Genomic DNA, 11864 nt, shown 5'->3' on the forward strand with positions numbered 1-11864 from the left:
CAAAGCTAAATAAATAAACAAACACTCAGTTGAATCTATTTTACCTTGTTAGTCTATGTCCCACCCATAAATGTCCACCCTATTAAGCAAAATTCTAGAGAAAATTAAGCACATTTCTAAATGTTAAATATGTTTGATCGAGAAGATAAAATCCTGTTCAAGTCTTCACCATTATGCCTGCTCAATTTTGCTCACCCACAGAGCTATGACTAATTTAGGCTCCACATTTCCAACCTGCAACTAACAGGTTGAAGAAAGAAAAAGAAAAAGTGCCTGAGGTTAACAAATGTTTTCCTGAAAGTCAAACGTCCTTTTCTGACAAAATACAAAACAATATTTAATAAAAACATTTCTAAATGTATGAGGTCCAAAACTATGGCAAATCGTAGGAATGACCCAACTGGCTAGCTAGCAAAATAAAAACCAAGATTTGTTATGACTAGCGTTAGCTAACTGGCTAGTTACCTAATCTGCGCAACCTTGACAGCTCGGCTGTAACATCTACGAGAAGAGCTAACGGATAGCGAGCGTCTGATAATGTTCAGCAAAGCCAAGGAAACACAAGACCCATATTACTTCAATAAGACCCATAGATGCAGTGACATCTGGATGAAACGTATTTTTTTTAGAAGTGGGTGATGTAAAAATAAATAAGCGGTTAGCTTGCAAGTTTGCTAGCGGCTGTCATCCGCAACGAACGTTAGTACAATAAATGAAGTATCAACGCTTACCAAATAAATATGGCGATTGAAAGAACTGCCTGACATTGTCCTGAAACGAATATGAAGTCCAGGATTTTTTTTTAAGCTTTGCAAATCTCAGGCCAAATAGAATTCCTTGACGACCCAAACGCAAGGAGGCCGCCATGTTTTCGTCCTCAGTCGATAAGAGCTGCCCAAGTTTATGCCTGCCAGGTGATAAGAGTAAAAAAAATCAACCGTAAAGTGGTACAACACAAAGCCATTACGTGGAATAGTTTATATACGATTTAAAATGAGCCAGGTGACTAGACAGATATACATTAATCAAGATTACTATTTGACTGCAACTCTCCTATAAAAACAAAATGCCAAAGACGTCCTTTTTGGATCTTTGAGGTCCTTCTTTGTAGTCTTCCTCTGTAATGAACTTGTAGTTCAACTGCAACCTGATGAAAATGTCATGTCCAGTATTTTTTTTACAGAAAAAGGGCTAGCACAGCACAATTGAAATATATATTTTTTTCTTTTTTTAAACTTCTTTGATATTTATTAACTATGTATTATATACTCAACAAAAATATAAATGCAACAATTTAAAAGATTTTTCTGAGTTGCAGTTTATATAAGAAAATCTGTCATTTGAAATAATATAATTTGGCCCTAATCTACAGACTTCACATGACTGGGAATACAGATATGTATCTGTTGGTCACAATATGGTGGTCAGGATACTAGGAAAGGTCGGGGCGTGACCACCATTTGTCTCATGCAGCGCAAAACACATCTCCTTTGCATAGATTAAAAAATATCAGCTTTAATTTGCAATGTAAATCTTTGCATCATTTCCAATCCGCCATAAATATACATTTTGGAAATATATATATATTCATATATATACAGTACCAGTCAAAAGTTTGGACACACCTACTCATTCAAGGGTTTTTCATATTTTTACTATTTTCTACATTGTAGAATAATTGTACAGACATCAAAACTATGAAATAACATATATGGAATCATGTAGTAACCAAAAAAGTGTTAAACAAATCAAGATATATATTTTATATTTCAGATTCTTCAAAGTCGCCACCCTTTGCCTTGATGACAGCTTTGCACAAGCTTGGCACTCTCTCAACCAGCTTCACCTGGAATGCTTTTCCAACTGTCTTGAAGGAGTTCCCACAAATGCTGAGCACTTGTTGACTGCTTTTCCTTCACTCTGTGGTCCAGCTCATCCCTTACCTCAATTGGGTTGACGTCGGGTGATTGTGGTGGCCAGGTTATTTACATTTACATTTAAGTTATTTAGCAGACGCTCTTATCCAGAGCGACTTACAAATTGGTTATCTGTCCTTCTTGGTCAAATAGCCCTTACCCAGATGCAGGTGTGTTAGGTCATTGTCCTGTTGAAAAACAAATAATAGTCCCACTAAGTGCAAACCAGATGGGATGGCATATCGCTGCAGAATGCTGTGGTAGTCATACTGGTTAAGTGTGCCTTGAATTCTAAATAAATCACTGACAGTGTCACCAGCAAAGCACCATCACACCTCCTCCTCCATGCTTCATGGTGGGAACCACACATGCAGAGACCCTCCATTCACCTACTCTGCATCTCAAAGACATAGCGGTTGGAACCAAAAATCTCAAATTTGGACTCATTAGACCAAAGGACAGATTTCCACCGGTCTAATGTCCATTGCTTGTGTTTCTTGGCCCAAGCAAGTCTCTTATTATTATTTTTGTCCTTTAGTAGTTGTTTCTTTGCAGCAGTTGGATCATGAAGTTCTGATTCACGCAGTCTCCTCTGAACAGTTGATGTTGAGATGTGTCTGTTACTTTAACTCTGTGTAGTATTTATTTGGGCTGCAATTTCTGAGGCTGGTAACTCTAATGAACTTATCCTTTGAAGCAGAGGTAACTCTGGGTCTTTCTTTCCTGTGGTGGTCCTCATTAGAGCCAGTTTCATAGCTCTTGATGGTTTTTGCAACTGCACTTGAAAAAACGTTCAAAGTTTTGAGCATTTCCGAATTGACTGACTGTCATTTCTCTTTGCTTTTTTGAACTATTCTTGCCATAATATGGACTTGGTTTTTTACCTAATAGGGCTATATGATGTATAACACTCATACCTTGTAGCATTAACGCATTCAGAAGGAAAGACATTCCACAAATTAACTTTTAACAAGGCACACCTGTTAATTGAAATGCATTCCAGGTGACTATCTCATGAAGCTGGTTGAAGGAATGCCAAGATTGTGCAAAGCTGTCATCAAGGCAAAGGGTAGCTACTTTGAAGAATCTCAAATATAAAATATATTTAGATTTGTTTAACACTTTTTTTGGTTGCTACATGATTCCATATGTGTTATTTCATAGTTTTGATGACTTCGCTATTATATTACAATGTAGAAAATTGTAAAAATAAAGAATAACCTTTGAATGAGTAGGTGTGTCCAAACTTTGACTGGTACTGTATATATACTACGTGCCTTTGGAAAGTATTCAGACCACTTGACTTTTTCTACATTTTGTTACATTACAGCATTATTCTAAAATTGATTAAATACATACATCAATCTACACAATATCCCATAATGACGAAGTGAAAACAGTTTTTTTTTAATTAGCAAATTCATTAAAAACATAAATATCATATCTACATAAGTATTCAGACTCGTTGGTATGAGACAGATCTGAGCTCTGATGCATCCTGTTTCCATTGATAATCCTTGAGAAATTTTTACAACTTGACTGGAGGCCATCTGTGGTAAATTCAATTGATTGGCCATGATTTGGAAAGGCCCATTGTTGACAGTGCATGTCAGAGCAAAAACCAACACATGAGTTCGAAGGAATTTTCCGTAGAGCTCTGAGACAGGATTGTGTCGAGACACAGGGTACCAAAAGATTTCTGCAACACAATGGCCTCCATCATTCTTAAATGTGAGAAGTTTTGAACCACCAAGATTCTTCCTACAGCTGGCCGCCCAGCTAAACTGAACAATCGGGGTAGAATTGGGAGGTGACCAAGAGGTGACCAAGAAAGAGGTGAGATGACCAAGAGGAGACCAAGAAAGAACCTGATGGTCACTGTGACAGAGTTCTAGAGTTCCTTTGCGGAGATGTCAGAACCTTCCAGAAGGACAAACATCTCTGCAGCACCCCACCAATTAGGCCTTCATGGTAGAGTGGCCAGACGGAAGCCACTCCTCAGTAAAAGGCACATGACAGCCCGCTTGGAATTTGCCAAAAGGCACCTAAAAACTCTCAGACCATGAGAAACAAGTTTCTTTGGTCTGATGAAATCAAGATTGACGTCTTTGGCCTGAATGCTAAGCCTCACGTCTGGAGGAAACCTAGCACCATCCCTACGATGAAGCATGGAGGTGGCAGCATCATGCTTTGGGGATGTTTTTCAGCAGCACGGACTGTGAGACTAGTCAAGATCAAGGAAAATATGAATGCAGCAAAGTACAGAGGGATCCTTGATGAAAACCTGCTCCAGAAAGATCAGGACATCAAACTGGGGCTATAGTTCACCTTCCAACAGTACAACAACCCTAAGCACACAGCCAAGACAACGCAGTGGTGGCTTCGGGACAAGTCTCTAAATGTTCTTGAGTGGCCAAGCCAGAGCCCGGACTTGAACCCGATCGAACATCTCTCGAGAGACCTGAAAATAGCTGTGCAGCAACGCTCCCCATCTAACCTGACAGAGCTTGACAGGATCTGCAGAGAAGAATGTGAGAAACTCCCCAAATACAAGGGTGCCAAGCTTGAAGTGTAATACCCAAGAAGACTCGAGGCTGTAATCACTGCCAAAGGTGCTTCAACAATTTACTGAGGAAAGGGTCTCAAAACTTATTAAATGTGATATTTCCTTTATTTTTTTTATACATTTGCAAAAATTTCTAAAACCTGTTTTTAATTTGTTATATAATTTGTATATACAGTTAAAGTCGGAAGTTTACATACACCTTAGCCAAATACATTTAAGCTCAGTTTTTCCTAATTCCTGACATTTTATCCTAGTAAAAATTCCCTGTCTTAGGTCAATTAGGATCACCACTTTATTTTAAGAATGTGAAATGTCAGAATAATAGTAGAGAGAATTGTTTATTTCAGCTTTTATTTCTTTCATCACATTCCCAGGGGGTCGGAAGTTTACATACACTGAACTAGCATTTGGTAACATTGCCTTTAAATTGTTTAACTTGGGTCAAATGTTTCAGGTAGCCTTCCACAAGCTTCCCACAGCAAGTTGGGTGAATTTTGGCCCATTCCTCCTGACAGAGCTGGTGTAACTGAGTCAGGTTTGTAGGCCTCCTTGCTCGCACACACTTTTTCAGTTCTTCCCACACATTTTCTATTGGATTGAGGTCAGGCCTTTGTGATGGCCACTCCAAAACCTTGACTTGTTGTCCTTAAGCCATTTTGCCACAACTTTGGAAGTATGCTTGGGGTCATTGTCCATATTGAAGATCCATTTGCAACCAAACTCTAACTTCCGGACTAATGTCTTGAGATGTTGCTTCAATATATCCACATAATTTTTCTTCCTCATTATGCCATCTATTTTGTGAAGTGCACCAGTCCCTCCTGCAGCAAAGCACATCCACAACATGATGCTGCCACCCCCGTGCTTCACGGTTGGGATGGTGTTCTTTGGCTTGCAAGCCTCCCCCTTTTTCCTCCAAACATAACGATGATCATTATGGCCAAACAGTTCTATTTTTGTTTCATCAGACCAGAGGACCTTTCTCCAAAAAGGACGATCTTTGTCCCAGTTTGAAGTTGCAAACCGTAGTCTGTTTTTTTTATTGCGGTTTTGGAGCAGTGGCTTCTTCCTTGCTGAGCGACCTTTCAGGTTATGTTGATATAGGACTCGTTTTACTGTCGATATAGATACTTTTGTACCTGTTTCCTCCAGCATCTTCACAAGGTCCTTTGCTGTTGTTCTCAGATTGATTTGCACTTTTCGCACCAAAGTACGTTCATCTCTAGGAGACAGAATGCGTTTCCTTCCTGAGCGGTATGACGGCTACGTGGTCCCATGGTGTTTACACTTGCATGCTATTGTTTGTACAGATGAACGTGGTACCTTCATGCTTTTGGAAATTGCTCCCAAAGATGAACCAGACTTGTGGAGGTCTACAATTCTTTTTCTGAGGTCTTGGCTGATTTATTTAGATTTTCCCATTGATGTCAAGCAAAGAGACACTGAGTTTGAAGGTAGGCCTTGAAATACATCCACAGGTACACATCCAATTGACTCAAATGATGTCAATTAGCCTATCAGAAGCTAAAGCCATGACATCGTTTTCTGGAATTTTCCAAGCTGTTTAAAGGTACAGTCAACTTAGTGTATGTAAACTTCTGACCCACTGGAATTGTGATACAGTGAATTCTAAGTGAAATAATCTGTCTGTAAACAATTGTTTGAAGAAGTACTTGTGTCATGCACAAAGTAGATGTCCTAACCGACTTGCCAAAAGTATAGTTTGTTAACAAGAAGTTTGTGGAGTGGTTGAAAAATTTTAATGACTCCAACCTAAGTGTATGTAAACTTCCGACTTCAACTGTACACTGTATACAGTGCATTCGGAAGTATTCAAACCTTTTGACTTTTTCAATTTTTTGTTGTGTTACAGTCTTATTCTAAAATAGATTAAATGAAACATTTTCCTCATCAATCTACCGACAATACCCCATAATTACAGGGTTTTAGAAATTGTTGAAAATGTATTAACAATCAAAAACAGATAGCGTATTTATGTAGGTATTCAGACCTTTTGCTTTGAGACTCGAAATTGAGCTCAGGTGCATCCTGTTTCCATTGATCTTCCTTGAGATGTTTCTACAACTTGATTGTGGTAAAGTCAAGTGATTGGACAGGCACACACCTGTCTATTTAAGATCCCACAGTTGACAGTGCATGTCAGAGCAAAAACCAAGCAATGAGTTCGAAGGAATTGTCCGTAGAGATCTGAGACAGGATTGTGTCGAGACATGGATCTGGGGAAGGGTGCCAAAAAATGTCTGCAGCGTTGAAGGTCCCCAAGAACACAGTGGCCTCCATCATTCTTAAATGTAAGATGTTTTGAACCACAAGACTCTTCTTAGAGCTGGCCGCCCTGCCACACTGAGCAATCAGTGGAGAAGGGCCTAGGTCAGGGATGTTACCAAGAACCCGATGGTCACTCTGACAGAGCTCCAGAGTTCATCTGTGGAGATGGGAGAACCTTCCAGAAGGACAACTATCTCTGCAGCACTCCACCAATCAGGCCTTTATGGTAGACTGGCCAGACAGAAGCTAGTAAGAGGCACATGACAGCCTGCACCTAAAGGACTCTGAAGTGGAAAATGTGGAAAAGTCAAGGGGTCTGAATACTTTCCGAAGGCACTGTATGTATATATTTTTGTACATGTTGGTCATTTAGCAAACACTCTTATCCAGAGCAACTTACAATTAGTCAATTCAGGAGCGACCTGCCAGGTTGGATGCAATCAAGAAGTATGCAGAGCCTGAGATGCCCAACCCTGAGAGGGTGGAGAGGAGGATCTGATGGTTCACAGTGTTGAAGGCAGTGGATAGACCTAGGAGGATGAGGACAGAAGAGAGAGAGTCAGCTTTGGCAGAGCGGAGAGCCTCTGTGACACAGAGGAGAGCAATCTCAGTTGAGTGAGCCGCCTTGAATCTTGACTGGTTAGGGTCAAGAAGATAATTTTGGGAGAGATAACGAGAGAGTTGGTCAGAGACAGCTGCTCAAGTGTTTTGAAAAGGAAAGAAAGAAAGGATGTAGTTGACATCATAGGAGTCGAGGGTTGGGTTCTCTTGAAGTCAGCCAGTGGTCAGGGATGAGTTGACGAGGAATGGGAGAAGGTCTCCAGAGATGGTCTTGATAAGGGAGGAGGGGATGGGGTCAAGTGGGCAGGTTGTTGGGCAGCTGGACATCACTAGTCGTAGGATTTCATCTGAACAGAGAGGGGAGAAAGAGGTCAAGGCGTAAGGTAGCTCTGTGTAAGTGGGATCAGTGGGCTGGAATATTCTCCTAACCCTCAGAAAACTGGACACAGGAATGTTTTTGCAACATTCCTATGAAATGTGTCTTGAACATTAATATTTTATATTCTGAGAACATGGCAACCATGTTCTGTGTAAGTTTGGTGGGAAATTGATGGAATTTTCTCCTATGTTCCGTTTGACATTAAGGGAATGGTATCTTGGAAACAGACCTAGCACGTCACTGGAACATTCCTAAGAAAACGTTAGGAAATTACCTAATGAGACTCTTAAGTGAATGTTCTCTAAAGTTGTGAGAATGTTTGTTGTTAGCTGGGTGAGGTTTGATTGGGTGGGGTTTGATTTCAAGTAATGCCCACTAACACGGGGTGTTAGCTTATAGATTATTTCTCAAACCACTCTGAGCGGACACCGGCTGTCCAGCTAACTTATCTGATCTCACAATAAGAAAGTTTAATTAAGTATACTGGGCTGAACAGGGAAACATGAATGAGCAAAAGCGATGAGGATGAAAGCCTTTCTCAAATCAAACAGTAATCTGTGCCGCTCGATCATGTTGTCCACAAGGCAGCAAGATGCATCGTTTGGAAACACACAACATCTCTTTTCAATATATTTTAAGGCAGATAAAGCCTTTTTATAGATATACTTTTTAAAGCAATTACTTTTGCATGTGAAATAATCCTACTCATTACTCCGCGTGCTTAACCTACGTCACTTTTGTTTTGAGCCGACTTCTCCATCGTCCAAAACAGGACACCAGGCCCAAACCCGGGAGACAGCCTGATTCCAAAATGAATAAAATCAACGCTAACCTGATTCGCCCGGGGTATTAATCAAATCCCTTACTGGCAGTCAAACACCTAAGCTAACTGGCTGAAGTTGTCAAGCTTGCTAGCTACATTTCGTTTTTCTCTCTCTGGATGGTGTGTTGTGAAGATAGGCAGACATGTTAAAAGTTGTTTACATATTCTATCACTTTGGCTATCCAAAGGAACCTCTCACTTGTTTCTGTGGTAACAAAAAGTTCAAGTGTATCTTCCGGTAGAGGAGACAATGCTTCCAAACACACATTGCTCCTTTCCAGATGGAGTCATAGGCTACTTAATATCAGTGCGTTTTTTGGATAGGATGATATATCCACTAAGGATATAATATACAAGTGTCAGTTTACTGTTCTGCCTGCATTATAACTCCAGCTGAATATGTCTTACTCACGACTTGGACCGTATGCCTTAAAGGGCCCTGTGAGTGTGGACTAAGAGTGATAAGTGGCTCTGATAAACTGTGATTGGGTATTTGTTTTTAGAACACAATACCTCCAGTGAGCAGGGACTGGGACAGAGACAGAGAGCCTGCTGGGTTTGTCTTTATGCCTGTGGTTATCTGTCATCACTTCCTTATTCTTCCTCCACCGTCTATCTGATTGCATAAATGTCTTCTCTTTGAAATACAAACAAATATCTAGCACGGCTCATTCAAATTGGGATGTAATCTTTCCAATGTGACAAAGGATACGAGGAGCCAGAGAAGTGATTGCATGGGTTATAGCGTATGCATACTGTCCCCTTTTGTCAGAGATTCCTGGCCTCCAATGAAATAATGTTGATAGGGTATCCATCTAGTCAATCTAACCAGATATGCTAAAAGTTATTCAACATTGAATTAAAACAAAGTATCCCTGTAACAGTTTCATCAATAAAAATGTGTTTGTTTGAATTCCAGATCCTGAACACCATCACATGAGAAGGTGTTTCAACATACCATTCATGAGACAGTGAAAATGATCTCTTTAAGTGCACAAACACAAAATAGCAGGAACCAGACACTTTCTGAGTAAGACATGGGTCTTAGTAAAAAATGATTTGAATTACTACTTAACGCTAGAAGTGCAGAGGAAGTCAGTTTGACACACGCACGATGTTAGAATTTCATTATCTCAAACAGAATTTGTGTTAAAAGACGTTTTAAGAGGACCAAATCCCTGGAGTGCCAAAAAGTGACTTTTTCAAGTACTCCTACAGTCACATGCAGGTAAGACATTTAGATTAAAAATATATATATTTTACCCACTTTTTCTACCCAATTTCGTGATATCCAATTACATTTACATTTAAGTCATTTAGCAGACGCTCTTATCCAGAGCGACTTACAAATTGGTGCATTCACCTTATGATATCCAGTGGAACAACCACTTTACAATAGTGCATCTAACTCTTTTAAGGGGGGGGGGGGGTTAGAAGGATTACTTTATCCTATCCTAGGTATTCCTTAAAGAGGTGGGGTTTCAGGTGTCTCCGGAAGGTGGTGATTGACTCCGCTGACCTGGCGTCGTGAGGGAGTTTGTTCCACCATTGGGGTGCCAGAGCAGCGAACAGTTTTGACTGGGCTGAGCGGGAACTGTACTTCCTCAGAGGTAGGGAGGCAAGCAGGCCAGAGGTGGATGAACGCAGTGCCCTTGTTTGGGTGTAGGGCCTGATCAGAGCCTGAAGGTACGGAGGTGCCGTTCCCCTCACAGCTCCGTAGGCAAGCACCATGGTCTTGTAGCGGATGCGAGCTTCAACTGGAAGCCAGTGGAGAGAGCGGAGGAGCGGGGTGACGTGAGAGAACTTGGGAAAGTTGAACACCAGACGGGCTGCGGCGTTCTGGATGAGTTGTAGGGGTTTAATGGCACAGGCAGGGAGCCCAGCCAACAGCGAGTTGCAGTAATCCAGACGGGAGATGACAAGTGCCTGGATTAGGACCTGCGCCGCTTCCTGCGTGAGGCAGGGTCGTACTCTGCGAATGTTGTAGAGCATGAACCTACAGGAACGGGTCACCGCCTTGATGTTAGTTGAGAACGACAGGGTGTTGTCCAGGATCACGCCAAGGTTCTTAGCACTCTGGGAGGAGGACACAATGGAGTTGTCAACCGTGATGGCGAGATCATGGAACGGGCAGTCCTTCCCCGGGAGGAAGAGCAGCTCCGTCTTGCCGAGGTTCAGCTTGAGGTGGTGATCCGTCATCCACACTGATATGTCTGCCAGACATGCAGAGATGCGATTCACTACCTGGTTATCAGAGGGGGGAAAGGAGAAGATTAATTGTGTGTCGTCTGCATAGCAATGATAGGAGAGACCATGTGAGGATATGACAGAGCCAAGTGACTTGGTGTATAGCGAGAATAGGAGAGGGCCTAGAACAGAGCCCTGGGGGACACCAGTGGTGAGAGCACGTGGTGCGGAGACAGATTCTCGCCACGCCACCTGGTAGGAGCGACCTGTCAGGTAGGACGCAATCCAAGCGTGGGCCGCGCCGGAGATGCCCAGCTCGGAGAGGGTGGAGAGGAGGATCTGATGGTTCACAGTATCAAAGGCAGCCGATAGGTCTAGAAGGATGAGAGCAGAGGAGAGAGAGTTAGCTTTAGCAGTGCGGAGCGCCTCCGTGACACAGAGAAGAGCAGTCTCAGTTGAATGACTAGTCTTGAAACCTGACTGATTTGGATCAAGAAGGTCATTCTGAGAGAGATAGCAGGAGAGCTGGCCAAGGACGGCACGTTCAAGAGTTTTGGAGAGAAAAGAAAGAAGGGATACTGGTCTGTAGTTGTTGACATCGGAGGGATCGAGTGTAGGTTTTTTCAGAAGGGGTGCAACTCTCGCTCTCTTGAAGACGGAAGGGACGTAACCAGCGGTCAAGGATGAGTTGATGAGCGAGGTGAGGTAAGGGAGAAGGTCTCCGGAAATGGTCTGGAGAAGAGAGGAGGGGATAGGGTCAAGCGGGCAGGTTGTTGGGCGGCCGGCCGTCACAAGACGCGAGATTTCATCTGGAGAGAGAGGGGAGAAAGAGGACAAAGCACAGGGTAGGGCAGTGTGAGCAGAACCAGCGGTGTCGTTTGACTTAGCAAACGAGGATCGGATGTCGTCGACCTTCTTTTCAAAATGGTTGACGAAGTCATCAGCAGAGAGGGAGGAGGGGGGAGGAGGGGGAGGAGGATTCAGGAGGGAGGAGAAGGTGGCAAAGAGCTTCCTAGGGTTAGAGGCAGATGCTTGGAATTTAGAGTGGTAGAAATTGGCTTTAGCAGCAGAGACAGAAGAGGAGAATGTAGAGAGGAGGGAGTGAAAGGATGCCAGGTCCGCAGGGAGGCGAGTTTTCCTCCA

The 11864-nt window shown here is 42.3% G+C and overlaps 1 protein-coding gene across 1 annotated transcript in view; it reads right to left on the reverse strand.

Moving 5' to 3' along the window:
- pdhx (pyruvate dehydrogenase complex component X) overlaps positions 1-951 on the reverse strand; it is a 72532-nt gene extending 71581 nt beyond the window's left edge. Inside the window, exon 1 of the mRNA XM_071343686.1 lies at positions 732-951. Coding sequence (XP_071199787.1) covers positions 732-867 — 136 coding nt within the window. The 5' untranslated portion in view covers positions 868-951. The remainder of the gene's footprint in view (positions 1-731) is intronic.
- Positions 952-11864: the final 10913 nt, after the last annotated feature.

This window comes from Salvelinus alpinus, chromosome 15, assembly GCF_045679555.1.
Source record: "Salvelinus alpinus chromosome 15, SLU_Salpinus.1, whole genome shotgun sequence".
NCBI lineage: Eukaryota > Metazoa > Chordata > Actinopteri > Salmoniformes > Salmonidae > Salvelinus > Salvelinus alpinus.